At 52.5% G+C, this 20,542-nt stretch overlaps 1 protein-coding gene across 1 annotated transcript in view; it reads left to right on the forward strand.

The window, feature by feature from the left end:
- The window catches only part of CDH23 (cadherin related 23), a 438,368-nt gene that overhangs the window by 32,927 nt on the left and 384,899 nt on the right, over nucleotides 1–20,542 (forward strand). Inside the window, exon 2 of the mRNA XM_058298988.2 lies at nucleotides 18,289–18,360. Coding sequence (XP_058154971.1) covers nucleotides 18,294–18,360 — 67 coding nt within the window. The 5' untranslated portion in view covers nucleotides 18,289–18,293. The remainder of the gene's footprint in view (nucleotides 1–18,288; nucleotides 18,361–20,542) is intronic.

Raw genomic sequence — 20,542 nt, forward strand, 5'->3', positions numbered from 1 at the left:
CTCACCTTATCCAGAACAGGGACACGAAACTTAATTCAGGCACAACAGGGGGAGTGGGCCAAGGAGGGACTGTGAGCAGGAAACGGCCCCAAGGGTTCCACCTGGGAGGCCCGGGCCATGACGGTGAGGCCCTCGTCCCTCTCACCGTGGATGCGGGGTTGGGGTCTGCCTTGGCTTCGGCTGAGCTCCTTGCTCCTAGAGGCCCGGGGCTGGGGCTCAGGAAGAGCTTGTATGAAGGACTGGCTTGCTCCAAAGGGCAGGGGCTGACTGTGTGACTTCAGAGGCCAGAGCCCAGCCAAGGAGCGGAAGTTACTGGAAGGCAGATTGGGGTCCATTAGAAGAAGAAATCAATGTGTATTACTTCCTTTTTTTGAAATACCAAGCTATCTTGTATTAGTTTTTAAATTTTTATTTGGGTTGGTAATATAGCACATATAGAAAATTCCAAAGGTTCAAAAAGGAATACAGTGAAACCTCTCTCTCCTGTTTCTTTCCTCCAATCACCCAGGTTTCCTTCCCAGAGGCAGTCACTGCTCATGGTTTCTTAGTGTCACACTTAGTGTGACACTGTGCCGACTGAGAGCATACCATATGTGTGTCTGTAGTCCAGGTGTTTTACAGGCATTACCCCATTTGAAACTTGTAACAACCCTTTGCTATAGGAAAGTATTCTTATTACCTTCGTTTCAGAGAAACTGAGGCACAGAGAGATTAAGTGGCTCACTCAAGCTTATACACCTGATATAGAGGCTCCCAGGAGGAGAGTCCAGCTGGTCTGGCTGCTCTTTGAACTCTTGCCCTGCTCTTCTCATCAATTCTCTGCACCAACACCGCCTAGGAGGTTCCTCCAGTGGCCTGGTGGGAGGGTACTATCAATGCATCAGGCTGGCTGGTAGGTAGTGAGATCCCCGTTCTTGGGGGGCATTCAACCAAAAGACCCCCAAGCCTCCTCCACAAATAGCTTTGTTGCTTTTCTTCCTTAGCTTTTATTTTTGCTCTCCCCTGCCTGTGGAGGTCTGCCAGTCTTCTCCTCTGTCCACAGGGGTCTCTGGGTCCTTAGCATACTCCCCTTAGCCCCCAAACAGTAGCCCTCTCAGCACCTTCTGAGGTGCTGTTTGCAGGAGGCACAGGTGAGGCGTGGAGTTGGCATGGGCTGCTGCTGAGTCACAAAGCAGCCCTCGCATGTTAACCTGGCTTTTCTCTCCCTTTCCACCTTCCCCCAAATCCTGTCCCGGCCTCTGGACAACCTGTGTGCCTGGGGAAGTGGGTGGGGGTGGGGGCACATGGGGAAAAGCCAAAGAAAATTCTTCAGTGGGAACAAATCTCATTTTCAAGAAAGTCTTGACAAAATGAGGCATTAAATTACAATATTTCAGAGAGCGTCGTAATTCTATTGCAGACAGCCCTTCATCATGGAATCTGAAAGCTGGGAAAATACAAAACTCATTAGATTAAAATAAACCACCTACTGCTCTGGAGAAAAGCTTATTTATCAATATCAATTTACTTATGATTACTCCGGTCTGCAATTTGTTATTTTTAAGAATTATGATTTTGTATATTGCTCATACAGATGTGCAATATTTTTTCTTAAATTGAGTATTTTAAAAAAGATATCATTGTCCTTTGTAAAGGTTGGGAGGTGGTTACTGGAGAGGGTCAGAAAAAAGAATTACAAGAGGCTGGGGGAAGGTGGATGTGGCTCAAGTGACTGGGCTTCTGCCTACCACATGGGAGGTCCCGGGTTCGGTTCCCAGTGCCTCCTGGAGAAGGCAACCAGGCATGGCGAGTGGACGCGACAAGAAGACACAACAAAGGAGACACAGAGGAAAAACAATGAGAGACACGACAAACCAGGGAGCTGAGGTGGCTCAAGTGCTGGAGCACCTGTCTTCCAAATGGGAGGCCCTAGGTTCAGTTCCCGGTGCCTCCTAAAGAGAAGAAGACAGCAAATGGACACAGAGCGCAGTGACTGCAAACGAGAGGTGGGGGGATGAATAAATAAAATAAATCTTAAAAGGAAAAAAAGAGGCTGGGCTGGGGAATGGTGAGGAAGTATGTGTGTGTGAGGGGATAGAGAGGCTCAGATATGGACAGAGTGAACCGGATGTCATGCTGAAGTCTTTGGATCTTTCAAAGAGATTTTTGGTTCATTAAGAGGAAGAACATCTTCATTAACCAAGCTGTCCAAAAGATGGAATGATTCTGAGTAGATAGTGAGCTTCAAGTTGAAGGTGCATGAGGCTTGCTGTAGAGTACAACCGTCAGATGAGGAGCCAGCTCTAACCTCCTCCAGTTCTGGCGTTCAGTCATCCCGTGAATTGGATATACCAGGTCTAGAAGGTGGGACAGCTCTACAGTGCATAGAAGAGAGAACACTGGTTTGAGCATCAAAGAACCACCCCCTTGAATTATTGACTTTGGTGCTTCTGGCTGAGTCTGGTGCTTCTAGGCAAGTCCTTGCTCTGTGGTGCCTTGGAAAGAGCTCGGTGCCTGGGGCCAGTGCCACCTGAGTTCGACTCATGCTACCCTTCCTTCTGCTGAGAGACCTCAGCCAAGTTACGGACTCTCCCCGAGCCCAGTTTCTTCATCAGTAATGCCCCATTCATTAAGTTATATGGAAACCTTAGCATGTGGTAGACACACACAGCACGTTAACACCCTTCCCTCCTGTCTTTCTGTGCCTCAGTTTCCCCATCTGTACAATGACCGGCTTGCTGATCTTGGGGCTCTAGAATTCTGCCCCAATTTTTCAGTGCTCCTTGTATGAGGAAGGAAGGCCAGGAAGGCCGGTGGCTGGGGGTGGGGAGGCTAGCCTCCAGGGTCTCAAGGCCACCCCAGGCCAGGCCAGCAGCTCCTGGCTCCTCAGACCTCCCTCAGTGCCTCCTGCACTGACTCCTGCTGTCAGCTCTCTGTGTACTTGGCCTGCCTTGAGGGAACTGGAGCCCCATTTCATAGATGGGAAAGTGGAGGCCCAGAGAGGAGAGCAATAGACTGCGCCTCTGCCTCCCCCACAGGGTCCCCTTCCCCTGACTCCATTTCCTGGACAGTGCTCTGGGAGTAGAGGGGAAAGCCTTTGGAATTCTTGGGAGAGTTTGGCATTGGGGCACTCCCAGTATCATCTTTCTTTGTCCTCTTTCCCTCTCCCCTTTCCTCTCTCCCTCCCTCCCTCTCCTTCATTCTTTTTTTTTTTTAAAAGCAGTACCAGGGATTGAACTTGGGACATTGTACATGGGAAGCCAGTGCTCAGCCACTGAGCTACATCCACTCTCCTTTTTCTTTTATGTTTTCAACAATTAATACCAGACACCTCTTGTCTTATGACAGTCCCCGTGTCAGGCTCTGGAGCTACCAAGGTGATTAAGGCCTGGTCCTGATTCTAGAGCAGTGCATAGTCCAGCGAAGGAGACAGACAGACAGACACACACACACACACACACACACACACACACACCCAGTGTACGGAGTGCTCAGAGCGGGGCATCCGTCTCTCAGAGGCGCAGGGAGGTGGAGGAGGGCATGCCCAAGCCTAGCTTTTGAAATCAGAGAAGACTTGCGAGAGGAGGTGCTGGTCGAGCTACCCGCTGCAGCGGAGGGATTTGCTGTGGGTTTTGTGCCCCTCCACCACTGGGGCTCAGTGACAGCCCAGGGTTAGTGGGGTCAGGTTGGAAAGCACTCCCTGCCCCAGGTCTGGGCAAGTCCTTTGGCTGCAGAGAAGAAAGGCGCGGCCTCCTTGGGCGGGTCCCAGTGAGGACACCCGGCCGGCCGGAGGGAGAGCCAGCCAGCAACGCCAGGAGGGCAGCTGGGCCTCAGTGGGTCAGGGCGGGGGGGGTCCTCTTTGCCGGGGATGCAGGGAAAAGTTAGGCAGGAGGTGGCAGCTTTGGGGCTCAGCCCAAACCCCAAACTCCCAGGACAGTCAGTCTCTCCAGGGCCCAAGCACTGAGAGGTTAGGGGCACACCTCTCACCCTCCCTGAGCTTCATTTTGGGGTGATGGTCCTGCCTCCACGGGGCTGTGAGCACCTGGCACCCTAAAATGCTGGCCAGCACGCTAAGCTGGGGACGGCAGGACGATGGCGCTGTCTGTCCTGCTGTGCCGTCACGGCGCAGTGTGTCTGGGTGCCCCCGGGCCCCCGAGCCCCCGCTGAGCCTGCAGTCCAGGCGGCAGGGTGACCTGTGCTGGGTGTGAAATCACCCCTTTCACCAAAGGCAGCCTGGTGGCACTCCTGTCTCTCCCCAGGCCCCAGGTCATGAGCCCAGAGCCCCTTCTCCTGCCCCTGGGTCCCTCTCTCACCCTTCGGGAGCTGTGATATTAATACACATAAAAAGCCAAGCAGCGTCTCACACGGTTATGTGGGGAGGAAGCAGCTGTCCTAGGCAATCTGGAGAAGATTTACCACTTACCGTAAAGGGAAGACCACGACTTATTGTTGGAGTGCACTCCCTCCCTCCTCCCTGGTCCCTGGGGTGGGGGACACACTGCCCAGGAGGAGGTCGGTGCCCCCCTGTGCCTGCGGGGACCCCGGCCCCACTTGGCTGGGAGAGCATCTTTCCCTGCTGGCGGCTCAGACTCACGGCCTCCCCCTCCCCGCACCACAGCCTCAGGCTGTTCTAGCTGGAAAGGTTTCCATCCATTTAGCATTCATTTATTCAGCTGTTCCCTGCACACCTACTACGTGCCAGGCTCTGGGCTGAGTTGGGGAGGAGCTCACAGCCTAGGCAGAGAAGCAGTCACGTAGAGCAGAGCTCACACCGCACCATGTCAAGGGCTTTGAAGTAACATGCACCATGTTTTAGGGGTCCCGGGCGCCACGGGGAGGGACCACGTCTGCCTGAGGTGGACAATGGGATCTGGGAGAGCTCAGGAAAGGCTCCTCGGAGGAGGGACATTTGAGCCCCTTCCCCTCGTAATCCACGGGGAGGAAGGGCTGGGGTCCAAGGGTTCTGCCCACACCAGGTCATGAGCTGTGACCTATCCTAGGTGTCACTGTGCAAGCGAGGACTCTGAGGCCTGAAGAGGCTGGACGCCTGGCCCAGGGACAGTGCAGAGCTGAGGGCGAGACCTCAGGTCATCCGCCTCCCCACGGACATAAGAACAAGGAGGAAGGGCGGGGTGCTGAAGGGTGCCTGTGAAAGACTGGAGAACGTGGAGGAAGGCATGTGGAGGGGGTGGGGGTGGGGGGCAGCTTGGCTAAATGACAGTGGGAGAGACCGAGAGTTAGCACCCAGGTCGGTGAGCCCCAGGCGCGGCCGTGGCCCGGGAGTGTGGCCGGCAGCCCACTTGCCTTCCGCCAGGACAGCTCCCCCCGGCCTGGGCTTTCGAGCTCCTGTGTGGGTGAGACCACAGCCGGAAGTGGGCACCCGGAATTTGTCCCACCTTCGCTCCCCGTGGCCTTTGGGGAGTACCCTGTGGCTCAGAGAGAGGCCCCGACTCTGCTGAGCCCCCGGGTGATCCTCAACAACAGCTGGCCCTCTCAGCACTCCATCTCCCCCTCTAGGAAGTAACATCTGCCTGTCGACACTGCAGGTTGCAGCCACCCACAGAAAACCCTGGCAGGGTTAGAGTCACCAGGGAGATGTCCTTGTGGCGGCTGCCTGGAGCCTCAGCATGCAGGAGAGAAACTGCTGGGTGCAGGCTGCCCAGCATTCTGGGCTCCTTGTGCAGGTTTTGGGGTACAGTAGTGAGAAAGGAGAAAGGAGAAGACAGAAGGCCGGGAGTCTTGGGACAGATATGAGCCCTTCCGCCTGTCTGGTGAGAACAGGAAATTAGAAAGCGGATCCTGGCTTCGTTCCCGGCCCTCCGTCCTGGGGAAGCTGCCCCCGCAGCGCAGGAAGGAACAGGGCAGGGAATTAGCCAGGGGACGTTGAACAGGTGGCCGCACCTGCAGTTCTCCTGACCTCCTGCGTGGCCCCTGAGCAAATGGCCTTGACTTGGGCGCAGGAGGCGGATCAGCTTTGGAGAGCAGGGAAGAGCGGAGCCGGAAAGAAGGACCTCGGTTCCCATGTCTGTAAAAAGAGCTGGGTGCGGTTGACATGAAATGGGGCGCTCCCCTTCAGGTGTGGAAGGATGGGGTGAGGTGAGGCCGAGCTGCCTCCCTGTTTGGGGATGGGAGAGGGGCCCAGGGGAGATGAGCAGGGGGCCACCTGGAGGGTCTGCCTGATGATGAACTTGGCCAGGTTAACTGGCTAAATTTTGATAGCCTTCCATTTCTACACGCTTTATTTATTTTTATTTTTAAAACAACTTAATTGAGCTGTAATGCATATATCATATAATTCACCCATTTAAAGTGAAATATTCAGTGGTTATTATGCACAGAGTTGCATAATAATCATCACAGTTAATTTTAGAACATTTTCCTCACCTCAAAAGAAACACTGTGCCCTTTAGCTATCAGCCCCCTGCCACCTATCCCCCAATCATAAGCAACCACAATCTACTTCCTGTTTCTGTAGAGGTTCCTATAATGGGCATTTCCTGTAAATGGAATCATATAATATGTGGTCGCTGGCTTCTTTCACTTAGCATAATGTTTCCAAGGTTCATCCACGTAGTAGCATGCATCAGTGTTTCATCCCATTTATAGCCAGATATTTTGTTGAATGAATATACCACCTTTTGTTTATACTTTTATCCATTGATACACATTTGTGTGGTTTTTGCCTTTTGGCTATTATAAATGATGTTCTACAAAAACTTGTACTTTTTTTAATTAAAAAATTCTTTTATTGAAGTATATCCTTCACACATGAACATACTTAGACCAGTATATATTAAAAGTTGTGAACTTACAAAACAAACATGCTTAACATCGTACAAGGGTCCCATACATCACCCTGTCACCAACACCTTGCATTGTTGTAAAACATTTGTTACAAATTATGAAAGAATATCATCAAAATATTACTACTAACTATAGCTCATATCTCACATTTGATGACTTGTACAAGTGTTGTGTGGATATATGTTTTCATTTCTTCTGGGTAGATGCATAGGAGAGGAGTTGATAGGTCATATGGGAACTCTCTTTAACTGTTTAAGAAACTGCCAGACTGTTTTCCAAAGTGACTGGACCATTTTAGATTCCCACCATAGGTGTTTGAGGGTTCTGATTTTTCCACATCTTTGTTAACACTTGTTATTATCTGACTTTTTGATTCTAGTCATCTTTGTGTGTGAAGTGCCATTTCATTGTGGTTTTGATTTTCATTTCCCTAATGGCTAATGATGTTGAGCATCTTTTTATGTGCTTATTGTTCATTTGTGTATCTTCTTTGGTAAAATACTTATTCAGACCCTTTGCCCATTTTTAAATTGATTCTTTTTATTATTGAGTTGTAAGAGTTCTTTCTATATTCTAAATTTCCTTTATTGTGTATATCATTTGCAAATATTTTCTTCCATTCTGTGGGTTGTCTTTTCATTTTGATAGTGTCCTTTGAAGCAAAGAGGTTTTTAATTTTGATGAAGTACAATTTATTTGTTTTATTTCTTTTGTTCCTTATGCTTTTGGTGTAAAATCTAAGAATCCATTGCCAAATGCAAGGTCCTGAAGATTTTTCCCTGTGTTTTCTTCTAAGAGTTTTATAGTTTTAGCTCTTGCATTTAGGTTTTTTATCTATTTTGAGTTAATTTTTGTATGTGGTGTGAGGACAGGATCCAATTTCATTCTTTTGCATGTGGCTATCTATGGTCCAAACTCCATTTCTTGAAAAGACTATTCTCTCCCCCCTTGAATGGTGCTGGCACACATGGTTTTATTTCTGGGCTGCCAGATCTATTCCATTTATCTATATTATGCCAGCACCACACTATCGTAATTATTGGCTTTATTTTTAAATGGGACAGTCGCTATTGTTTAACTGCTAAAAGCAATTCAGTGTAGGGGAGCAGATGTAGCTCAGTGGTTGAGCACCTGCTTCCCATATATGAGGTCCCAGGTTCAAACCTTGATACCCCTAAAAAAAAAAAAAAAAAGCAACTCAATATAGATAGCTTAGAAAATACAGAAAAAGAACCATGAGGGATAAAACAAAAATCACCTGTAATATCACAACTGAAAAACAACTTCTGCAAATGTGGTGGCGCTGTCCTTCCCTCTCTTCTCTCTGTAGATAGATACATATATAATATATAGTTCTTTTCCAATATGGGAGCATGCTACACATACTCTTGTAACTTGCATTTTCTTTTTAGCAGTTTGTCATGAGCATTTTTCCTTGTCAATAAATGTTCTCTGAAAACATGATTTTCAGTGGCTGCCTGGTATTCTCTTGCATGAATGTGCCATGATTTACTCAAGTAAACCTCTGTCTCTGACTATTGAATTACCTGTTTTTACTAGTGTAAACAGTGCTGTTGTGAACATCCTCAAAACAGAAGGCTCTGGGCCATGTTTCTGATGATTTCCTTGGGGGAAATTTCCTATCGGTGGAATTGCTAGGTCAAAGGGCATGACTGTTTTTTAAAGCTATAGCTTTCCAGAAACTCGTACCGGTATGTGCTAGGGGAGTTTTTCATAAAGAAATTAATATGTGGAATAGTCAGACTCAAAAGCAGGTGCTTGCCTGACCTTTCAGGGAGCTTGCTTGTTGTATATTCCCTAGCCTTCTGCTGGAAGACAGTGGGAAGCTCAAGGGACGCACAGGAAAGGTCATCAAAGGGGCCACCCTGCCAGAACCCTCCCCCCAGGCTCTCCCCTCCTGGTCAGCACCTTGTTAGGACTCCAGATCCTCCCACCCCCTGTAACCAGATCTAATGGTGAGGGCAGACAGATCGCCCACCAAGAGATTAATATACAGCTACAAAGTATGTCAGAGCCGTGAAAGGAAAGAACCAGGCACAATGAGAATAAAATAGGGGCAACTGCAGTGGTTGGTGATCAGGGAGGCCTCCCTGGGGAGGGGACAACGAAGCTGAGTTATGGCACAATAGGAGTGAGAGCGGCAGCTAAGGGAGCACAGATGGGGTGGGTGGGCTGGCTCTTCAGCTGGTTGTGCACGTAAGCCCATTGTGATCGGGCTGGCCTCTTCTGTGATCAGTGTCCCCTCCTGTACTGGTTAAGTTTTTCAAATAAATGTAACCTACAGTGGCAGTATCAGTCCATTCTTGCCTCAGTAAAGCTGCATAACAATCATTTATTCTGGCTCACACATCTGTGGGTCGGATGGGGCTCCGTGAATCTTGAGGCCATGGGCTGAGTTCAGTCTGCTCTCTCTCTTCCGGGGCCAGGGGCTGTCGGGGCATGTTCTGCTCAGGTGAAAAGGCAGGAGTGCAAGACACAAGCCCAGCTGTGCAAGAATGTTTCACGCTACTGCTCGTGTCGGATCCGCTCATGTCTCGTTGGCCAAAGCAAGTCACGGAGCCATGCCCATTGTGAAAGGTAGGAAAGTACACGCGGCACACGGCGTGAGTTCCCCGCGTGGGTGTGGATGTGCAATCCTAGCCCAGAGGAGTGGAGGGTGGGGCCAGTAATCCGCTCTGCCACGGTGCTGGCCAGCCGTGGAGTGCACATGGCAGCTTTGAGGCAGAGAGAGGGCTGGCGTGGCTGAAATACGGCATTCAGGGGTGAAGAGTTAGAAATGGCGCTTACTAGGGGCGTGAGAGATGTTTGCCAAATTAGTCAGGAGGTATATTAGTCAGCCAAAGGGGTGCTGATGCAAAGTACCAGAAACCTGTTGGCTTTTACAAAGGGTATTTATTTGGGGTAGAAGCTTACAGTCACAAGCCCTAAAGAGTTCAACTCAGGGTACCAAAAGGGGTTCTTTCTCACCCAAAGTCTTTTGCCATGTGTTGAAGCAAGATGATGGGCCATGTCTGTGAGGGTTCGACCTTCCTCTTCCCTCTTAAGGCTCCGTCATCCCAGTTTTCCCATCTGTGCCGTGGGCTGGCATTGGGCTCGTCTCTCTTCCTGGGGCTTGTTTCTCTCTGGACTCAGCTTCTCTGTTCTCCTCACAAGGTCAGCTGTAGACTGTCAGGCTCATGTCTCTTCCTGGGCAGCAGGATCCTCTGTGCATTTTCTCTGGGTGAGAGTCTGGTTTAGCAGCCCACCGAGAGGGCTGGGACTCAAGTCTGAGTCTCACTCTAATAATGTGTTTGAATCAAAGCTCTAATCTTAACATAATTTAATCAGAGGTCTCAGCTGAATCTAATATAGTCAAAGGGTATCACACCCAGAGGAACAGACCAGTTTACAAAATAATCTTTCCTTTTGAAATTCATAAATCATCTCAAACTGCCACAGGAGGGCATGAGGCTGGGCAGGAGGAGGTGAATTTACTGAGGGGGAAAGGCAAGGACAGGAACCTATTTGGAGAAGATCCTTTTTTTTTTTGAGGCTGGGAACTGAACCCAACCTCGTGTGTGGGAAGACGGTACTTGACCCCTGAGCCACGCTGGCTCCCCTCAGTTGGTTTTTTCATTTGTTTGCTTGTTGTTTGGTTTTTCATTTATTTGTTTGTTTTTAGGAGGCACCAGGGATCGAAACCAGAACATCCCATGTAGGAAGCAGGTGCTGAACTACTTAAGCCACATCCGCTCTCCTGGAAAAGATTCTTAATCAGATTCGCTGCCAGGCACATTAACTGTTAGAGAGAAATCCAAGAGGAGATGTCAATGGGCAAGTGATGTAGGAGATGACTTAGAATCTGTTGGCAAGGAGCTGAGGGTCTGCTGGGAGAAGGAGGACATGGGCATGTCAGACTAACCCCCACAGCTGGGATCAAGGCCTGCAGAAATCTATGAAGGGTGAGGGGAGCTGAGGGTTCCACGTCCAGCAGAGACCCAGGAGGGCTTCATGGAAGGGGTGGCATTTGAACTGGAGCTGGGCATGCAAGATGGAGCCAGGTGTGCTCCAGGCAGAGGGTCCAGCTGACCAAAGGCACAGAGGGATCGTGCATGGGGGGCAACTGGCTGGCAGAAGCATGCCTCTCCAGGGAGGGGGGTGGGAACAGACTTCAGCAGCATGCAGAGGTCCAGGCCTCAGGCAGTGCTACCCTGCTGGTCCAGGCAGGAGCTAGGAGGAAACACACCTTCATCAACTCCATTCTTGCCAGCACACCTGGGGGGTCGGGGGCCTTAGGATCAGGAGCCTCAGCTGTCTTTTCTGGAACGCAGAACAGAATGCCCAGTGCTGGCGAAGGGATCATGCAGCAGTTTGATAGGGTCATGAATTCCAAAATTAGATACTGGATAATGCTTGTAATCTGATCTGTACCTGGGCATGATTAAGTTATGATTAAGGCTTTGGTTGGGCCATGTCATTAGGGCATTGACGACTGCAGATAAAAGGCACGGTGAAGAACAGAGTTGGGGGTTTTTTGATGTTGGAGTTTGATGCTGAAGACTTAAGCTGGAGCCCCGGGAAGTAAGCACACAGAGGAAAGGGAAGCAAGCCTGGGAAGAGAGGAAGCCTGAGCCCAGGAAAAAGAAGGCTGAGGAAGGGAGGAACCCAGGAAGCCTGAACCCTGGCAGACATCAGCAGCCGTCTTGCTCCAACACGTGAAAATAGACTTTGGTGAGGGAAGTAACTTATGCTTTATGGCCTGGAATCCGTAAGCTCCTACTCCAAATAATCACCCTTTATAAAAGCCAACAGACTTCTGGTATTGTGCATCAGCACCCCTTTGGCTCACTAATACAGTTGGGGAACCTGTCCTTCTCCTAATTGTTGGGGTGGGGAGTGCAGCTTGATGCCCTCTCTTTGAAAGGCGGTTTGTCAGCAGCTAGACAAATGTGAAAACATCCCACTTCTGGACTCACCACAGACATACCTCATGTGTGTGCGACATAGCGACACGGATTTTCATTGTGGCTTTGTTCATCAAAGTGAAAGGCGAAAAGCAATCTAAAGGTCCATCAGCAGCACACTCGTTAAATTATGATCCCCCATGTAGCAGAACGTTCCACAGCTGCTGAAAATGAGGCAGCTCTGTCTTGAAGCAGAAAAATCCCCAGGATATATCGTCATGGGAAAAAGCTAGGGGTGAGATAGCATGGATGGCGTGGGTTTTTGGTTTTTTTTAAGGTGCTACATGCTTGCATGTGCAAACTCAAGGGTTGTGTCTGAGAAGCCTTGTCCTGGGCAGAAGAGAGAATCACTTCCTGCTGTATACCATTTTGTTTAGTTATTTACTATGTCTGTGTATTGCTTCCATAAAGAACGAAGAAGTAAAGTAAATCTCTGGCTGAATGATTCTTTTTAAGTACAGTTCAAGGGGACTCAGGCTCCAGGCACCGCCTGGAGGGGAGGGTTCTGGAAGGCTGTGGCAGCCCACCCTTGCCGGTGTCGGCTTCTGCCCCTCCCGGACCTGCCCAGCTTACCTGCCCACCCCCAGGCGTCAAGCAGGTGGGAGCTGCGCAGAGGGACCGAGAGGAGAGTGCAGGAGCAGGACAGCCCAGGGTGGTGGTGTCCCCTCCTTCCACGGGTGCCCCTTAGTGACCCTCCCCCACAGCCTCCTCAGCCGGGGGTCTGTGTGCTGTGGCCTTTGAGGCGTGTGCCCACAGTGGCTTGACAGTTTGTGGCCCTAATGGGACTGTTCACGCTTTCCTTCTTGCACACCAGACCTCTCTGTGTAGCGGTGGTGAATAATCCCCAAATTGTATTTGATTTCTGCAGTGTATTTCTGTATTCTATTCAAAGTTGAGTGCATCTGATTTTATGGGAATTCAAAACAGTTCAAACTAAATTGTGGCACCCTGCTGAGGAAATCGTTGTTTCTAGAGAAACTGAAATGCTGCTCGAAGTCCCCCCCTGCCCCCGCCGTCCCCCCCTGCCCTGCTCCTGCTTGTCCCCCGTTTGCTGGGACAGAGGGGATGCCTCCCGGAGCATGGAGGTGTTCCTTCCCGCCCAGCGCCCTCCGGTGCCTAGGGCTGGGCCCCAGGGAGAGCAAAAGCCGTCCCTTGGTGGCCTCGCCCAGGGAGCCAGGCTGGGAAGGGGCTGGCTTTGAAGGAGATGTGTGTGTGTGTGTGGGGGGGGGGGGTGCTTTGCTCAGGCAGCAACAAGGAATCTGCTTTCCCGTCTGGGACCCAGGAAAGCGGGCGGAGGTGGGCGTTGGGGTGGGTGACTGCAGAGGGGCTGGGGGCAAGCCCACCCGATTTGGAGAAAGGAGGAGGGGCCTTCTGGGCTGGGCCTGGGCGGCGGTGGGGCAGTGGCGTCTGCGGGCACGTCCCTGGAGGGGCCCCCCCGCTAGCCGTGCGTGCGGCCCCCACACCGGCGCCCGCGCTCCTACTCCGCCGGCCGCGGCCCTGGGCGAGGACAGCGCTCCTCGGGGCGGCGTGAGGCTCCGGCCTGGCCTCGCCTCCCAGGCCTCTGGCCGCAGCCCGATCCGCTGCTCCCGGAGCCTGCGGTGGAGCCCGGGAAGGCTTGCTCCGGGGCAGCCCCTCGGGCCCCGGCGGGGGAGTGGGCTGGGCTCGCCGGGCTCGGAGGCGGTGGCTCCCCGCTGGGCCGGCCCGGGAGGAGCTTCCTGTAGTGGAAGCGGCGGAGGAAGTGAGCGCAGCCAGAGCCCCGCCCGCTCGGAGTCGGGGGCAGGGGGCGGGGAGATTAGAGGAAAGCGCTTCCTATCAGAGGTGTCCGTCTGTCCGTAGGCTGCTCACAAGGTTTCGGTAGGGTGGGCATAAGCCAAACCCCTGACTAAAAACGTTTGTTTATTGTAGAAAATATGGAATATGCAGAAAGTATGTAGAAAAATAGCAAATCACCCATAACCCGCCACTAACCGGGGCTTAGTGTTCTCACCTAGGTCCAGCTCCCTGGTCTCTAAGTGGATGCAGGCCCCCCCCCCCCCCACCAGACCCTTCAGCCAGCTCTGCCCTGGGACTCACGTTGGAGCTCAGTGAGGGCTGGGGCTGAGGCTGGGAGATTGACCTTCCAAGGCCATCAGAATGGAATTCAAATTCAGACCAGACCACTTATTAGCTGTGTGGCCTTGGGCAAGTTAGGCAACCTCTCTGAGCTCGGCATGTAGAGCACACTGTAAATGCAGTTCTTGGCATCTAACATGCACTCAGTAAATGTTAGCCATCAGGAATCCTTGAGAATTGAGTTGCTCTCACCTCACCTCCTCTGGAGACTTCTCTCACTTCCTTTCTCTTCCTTTCCCCTGCTCCCTGTCCACCCCTCTGCTGTCTCCCCAGGATTTCTGTCCCCTGATTGTCCTGGGCACTGACAGTCTATACCACTTCTTGGACACCTATCAAACATTTCTGGCTGTCCTCTTGTCCCTGTGTCCCCCCACAGTGCCTGGCACAGCATGGGAAAGGCTGGCAGGAAACGGCAGCCTGAGGCATGGGGGCCTGGCTCTGTGTTGCTGTGCCCTGGCTGGTGCCTCTGGACCATTCTCTGGGCTCTCATCACAGGCCCAGGCAGGAAGGTCTGGTCTGGAAGCGGTGGGTGTGAGATCCCTGCTTCACTGGGAAGAGGCGGGAGCTCAACCCCATCCCAAGGGCAGTACATCCTCACACAGTGGAAAAGTCTGCACGGCTCTGCTGGGCAGGAGGCGGGGAGGCCAGGATGTAGGGAACAGCTGTTACAGGGGGCAGAGCAAGGTCAGGCTCTCCCGGGGAACCTGTGCCACTTACCACAGCCCCGATGCCAAGGGAATGCCAGCGAGTGAGGGCAGCACCCACACAAGGCTCTTCCCACTGCCCTCGGCCTCTGCTTTCTCTGGGCCCTGCTTTCCTTCCTGCACCCAAAGTTCCTTCCTGCACCCAAAGGCACCAGCGGATGAACCAGACCTGGGCATCTCTGGGAATATGCAGCAGCGAGACAGACCTTTGCGGCCTGGCTGCCTCGTGCCTTTGCCACCTTGTCCTGATGTACGTGCCAGCCGTCTCCAAGGTCACGAGGCACGAGCTGGAAGGAGGCAAAATCAGGGTGGAGCTAAGAGCGTCCCCATTTCCCGGTATTCCAAAAGTGGCCCCTGTCCGTCCTGCAAAGCTGCGGTTGTGTTTGGCTGCCCTTGACTGACAGGCGGGGTCACTGAGGTGGCGTGATAGCCTTGACTGGGAGAGGAGATGCAAGGAGACCTTTAAGGAGCCAGGCTGGGGGCCCGGTGTGCCCTGCAGAGCCTGAGCCAGCACTTTGTAGAATGAGACGCAAGGTGCGCGTGTGGGCTCTACACACATGTTCACTTCTCTGCAGACGTTTATCCTGTTTTTTGTGTTATGGGAAAGCTCCTTGAGGAAGAGGCCGTGTCTTTCCCCTTTATAGGCAAGAAAAGTGGAGAGCAGCAGCATTGGGTGGAAATAGCGTGGGTTTTGGAGTCAGGCAGACATGGTTCCTATCCCAGAGTGACATTTAGCTTCTCCGAGCCTCACCGTCCTCGTCTGTAAAATGGGCACAATAGTATCTACTTCATAGAGATGCTTTGGAGAATTAGGTAAAAATAATACCGGTGGAAATCCCCCGCCTGTGGGAGTTTCCTAGTCATTGTTCCTTTTCTTCCTTCTGCTGCAAATTCCTGCAACACCCGGTCGAATGGTGTACACTCCTCAGCTATTTGTGAATGATGCCCTTAGCAGATGTTGTTTCTTTCTCATAACATCTGGTTTTGGAAAGGCAGAGGGCTAGAGATTTTTGGTTTTGTTTTTAAAAGATACTCACTCTGAGCTGTCACATTTGTCACTTAATTGCCCTGTGCCTCGGTTTCTCCACTTGTAAATCAGGAATAACGCTTCCAGGGCTGGTGAACTGCTTTGCAGGCTATGTTAGAGTGCAAGATAACAGATGGAAAGTGGTGTGCGCGTTTAGAAAAAGGCGTCGTGCTCAGCCTCACCTGTAGTGAGGGAAATGCAAAGGGAAGCCACGAGGCAATACCATATTTCCTGCATCAGACTGGCAGCCATTTAAAAGAGGGATCGCTTCCAGGTGGGCACGCAGGCCCTCTGGTATGCTGCTGGAGGGAGTGCGAATTGCCATCGTCTTTTCCAGAGGGTGACACGGCAGTGTCTAGTACTCTGTGTTGTATTTAGTTGACCCGACAGCCTCACTTTTGGAGAATCAAATTCAAGAGAATCCAAAGTCCCAAAACAATTATGTGCTGAGGGATGCCTGCTGTGGCATTGTCTGTAACGGCAGGTCCCTGGAAACATCCAAATGCCCACCAGCAGGGCATGGCTGTCCGCATTATGAGACATCCACACGAGAGCCATTACCGAACTCTTACAGAGGAGGTGGATCTAGCAGTGTTGACCTGGGGAGTCGCCCATGAAATAGCATGATGTGAGAAGGGCAAATACCTTTTGTGCAGAGGTGACTCCATTATTCTAAAGATGAATAGTAGCCACACCGCTTCATACATGCGTGTAACGTGAACGTGCTTGCTTGAGTGTGGAGAAGGGCCTGGTAGGAGGCACACCAGGCCCAATGTACTTCCTTTGGCCCTGGTCATATTCAGCTCACAAAGCGTTTCTTGCATGTTGAATTATTTGCCAATGTTTAAAATGGAATTCATATAGAAAGTCAGATTTCCAGTTTTTCACTGAAAAATGTCAGAAGCTGTGGCTGCTCTGGGTCTATGTTCCCTCTTAGCTGACAGGCATCAGCAGCTGCCACTTTTGGGCAGAGCATGTGGCCTCCAAATGGCCATTGTCCCCACCCCAGGCACATCTCCCTCCCTGATCTCACCTGCCTGCCCCTGGAGGCATCTCAGTTTGCAAGCCTTACAATGGACTAACCCTGGGAATCTCAGGGGGTGAAGACACAGGGATATGATGGCCAGATTCCTTGTTGTTGTTGTTGTTTTTAATTTAAATACATTTTAGAATTTTTTATTTTTCAAATGACTACTTCGTACCTAAGGATTAGGACATTTTTTTTTATCCTCCCCCCCTTGCTGCTTGCTTGCTGTCTGCTCTCTGTGTCCATTTGTGAATGATGCCATTGCACGTTCTTCTGTGTCAGCTTGTCTCCCTTTGTTGCGTCATCTTGCTGTGTCAGCTCTCCACGGCGCGTGGGCCAGCCTGCCTTCACTAGGAGGCCCTGGGACAGGAACCCAGGGCCTCCCATATGGTAGACGGGAGCCCAATCAATTGAGCCACAACCGCTTCCCATAATTAGGACATTTTTAATGCAGAATTAAAGGACACCACAGACAGTCACCATAGCGGCCTCTTCATCCATGGAGGACAGTGGCCGAGACTGGATCTGAACACACTGCCCCATCTTACTCTCGCCCCTAGATCCTGGCAGAGGTGGGGAAGCAGCTCATCAAATCCTTGCCCACAGTTCCGTCCTCCTCCCGGTGTCTTTTCTGATCGTCTACTGATGAGGGGGTGGCATGGCAACTTGGATCTGGACACCGACTCCACCATCACGAGTCGGGGTTCTCTGAGGCTCCAAGCCTCCATCCCCCACATGGTAAAATGAGTTTAGCAGACTCAACTTGTGAGGCAAGGGAGGGCAGTGCCACCCTAGGTAGGGCACATGGTAGGTGCTCATGGAAGGACCATGGGCCCGTCCTTGGCCAGGCCCTGCTGGGGAAAGAAGGAGCCGGACCAGGGTCCTGCCGTTGGGAGCGAGCAGCCCACCCTCCCTAGCCCCTCTCGGACATGGGATTTGCCCTTGCCGAGCCTCCACCAGCTGGGCCCCAGATCTTTCTAGCAAGGAGCTCCGAGCTCCAAAGATTGGGCTCCAGCTTCCCAGAGACTTGCTGCGAGGCCCTGGTAAAATTCCCTCCCCTCTCTGTACCTCTTTTTCTGCCAACACACAGAGCTGGGCGCCAGAGTCTGCTGCCTCCTTTCATATCCAGGGGTAGAGGATCATATGGTGGATATAAAAAATAGCAAGAGGTATGGGATGAGCACCTGCCAAGCCGCTCTTCCTGCTCAGCATACATCTCCTTAATCCTGTCCCCAGACTATTCAAAATTAGTTGCTTCTGGGGACGTGATCCTGGGGCACGGAGGCAGCAGCCCACCCTCCGTCCACGGAGTCCAGGATAGGTTGTGAACGCATGCTCGCGCCCGGCTCTGGGCTTCGCCTGCAGATTCCTTCCACCAAGGCAGCAGCCCCAGGAGGGCAGAGAGGGCGCTGTTCACCCCAGCCCCGTTACTTTGGGGCCCCTGTGTCATGCCCAGGATTGGACCATTGGAAACCCAAACGACGCTCCCCTCTTCTGTGCGCCCATCCCCCCTTCCTCCCTGCCCCCGTCCTTGAGTCGGTTCTTTTTCCTCTCTTTGCAGTCAGGCCAGCTCTTCCTGGAGCTGCAGGGGGTGGGGGAGCCGGAGAGACCTGGAGAGCGGGAGCCCTCCAGCGTGAAGTTTCTCACCCTCTCTCTTCTTTGTGTCCCCAGGAGCAATGAGGTGCCACGTTGCCACCAGCTGCCACCTGGTCTGGCTTTCTGTGCTGATCTCCGGGTGCTGGGGTAAGTCCAGCCCTCCCCCGCCCCCACAGCACCCTGGGCACGGGGGGCCGGGCCGGAGCCTGTGCTCTGGGATGGTGGGGTGGGTGAGGGGGCTGCTCTGGGACCTGGAGACCCTGCCTTGCTCGTGCGCGCCACGCGCTTCCCTCTCTGGGCCTCAGTTGCCCTGTGCAGCCCGCACAGGGCTGAAAATACCTGTGGTCCCCAGGGCCGGGACACAGGGGAATGGGAGGAGCTGTGAGAAATACTTGAGCTCCGTGACCGTGAACTGCCCTTCTGGCATGCGGGGAGGGGCTGCAGCGCTCTTCAGCTTCGCAGCTAACTCTGGGTGCCTGCTCTTGCCGTGTGCCTGGGTGCTGGGCGCTGGGGCCCAGGAGGAAGTTACCTTCTCACTGAGTTCAGGGACCGTGGGGGAGAAAGACACGTGCATGATTTACTGCGATGCAGGTGAACCAAGTGGTGGTAGAGCACGCACGGGCCTCCAGAGACGCCCACAGAAGGAAAGGTCAAGTCGGTCTGTGGGGAGAGACCCGCCCAGCAGGGAGGTGCACAGTCGGGGTGGGAAGACCTGGCAGTTGGTTGGGAAGTGGGGGGCGGAGGGAAGGGAGTCCCGGGGTGGGGGGGGCACGGCTGGGCAAAGGTGTGGAGGCAGGAGCCTTCCCTCCCGGCGTGGCGTGGGGCTGGGGGACCGGCCCGCCTCCCGTCGCCCAGGCCAGAGCCGGGCCCCAGCCGCTCTGCTGTCCACGGCGGTGGAGGACGGGAAACGCCTGGGCCTTAGCCTCACCCTTGACCCCTGGTTGGTGGGTGGCGAGGAGCAAGCTGAAGGAAGGCCAGCCCGGCAGGCACGCTTGGCACGAGGTCCCCAAGGGCCGGAGTGTCCCCAGAGAAGAGCCGTGGGCATGGCGTGCCTGGCGACACAGGCAAAAACATTCCTGTGGGGAGCCCAGCTCCTTCTCGCGCTCCCGGGAGCCGGGGCAGGGCGGGGGCCCTGGGGAAGCCGCAGCCTCGTGCTGTGGGAGCCTGAGGTCTTCTATGCTGGCCTCCAGGCGTGGAGGGACCCCTGCTGGAGTGCCCCCCGTGGGGGCCCACCTACCAGGGGCTGCCCAGCGTTACCACCCAGTCTCCAGGACTCAGAGGGCAGGGCAGGAAGGAGGCTCAGGCCTCTCTCTACCACTGGCCATTTCTTTTTCTTTCCTTTTTATTAGAGAAATTGTAGGTTTACAGAAAAGTCATGCACAAAATACATAAAATACAGAATTCCTATATACCACCCTATTATTAAAACCTGGCATTAGTGTGGTATATTTGCTGCGATTCAGGAAAGAACGTTTTTATAATTGTACTATTAACTATAGTCCATTGTTTATGATAGGGTCACGGTGTTGTACAGTCCTATGTTTTTTTATTTTATTCTAGAAACGTATGTACATCCTAAAATTTTTCCCTTCTAACCCCATTCACAGATATAATTCAATGCCGTTAATTATATTCACAATGTTGTACAACCGTCATCACCATCCATTATTGAAACTTTGCCTTTAGTACCCCTTGCCCCGTTTTATCAAAGGAGAAACTGAATCCTGGAGAAGCAACTGGCTCAAGGTCAAGGTCACACAAAGCAGGGCCCAGCTGAGCCAAGATCTGGGGCTTTTGTCAGGAGACCGCCCCTGTCTCGCCCCATTCAGGAAGCCACAGTGGGGGCAGACGGGGCCTGACCGCTGGGCTTGCTGGATGGTGGAAGCCAGAGCACTTTCCATGACCTTGGACCCTCATGCCCTTCTCCCCTCTGTTCTACTCACCTTTTCCAATGCTAAAATAAAATACCCGAGCAAAAATAAAACAGCTGCTCAGTCCTCGGCTTTCCTCAGTGAGACGTGCCCGTGGCCCCTTGAGCTCTCCGGGTGAAAGATGGTGTATGCTTTCAGCACAGAGAGGTGGGACCCGGTGCGCCAGCGGTCCAGCCCCTCTTTGGCCGAGGGCTTCCCTTGGGCCCCCTTGTGCACTGATTCCCTTATCTTTAAAATGGGAGCCATAATAGGACTTTCCTCCTTGCATTGTCAAAATGCTCAAATGTGTAAATATATATATTTAAAGCACTTCCAATAATGCCTGGTGCATCTTGAGTGCTGAGTTAGTGCTGGCTCTTTTCTTGCCAGCAGTAATCTTTCTCTAGAGGGAGCAAAAT

This window comes from Dasypus novemcinctus, chromosome 6 (genome assembly GCF_030445035.2).
Source record: "Dasypus novemcinctus isolate mDasNov1 chromosome 6, mDasNov1.1.hap2, whole genome shotgun sequence".
In the NCBI taxonomy this organism is placed as follows: domain Eukaryota; kingdom Metazoa; phylum Chordata; class Mammalia; order Cingulata; family Dasypodidae; genus Dasypus; species Dasypus novemcinctus.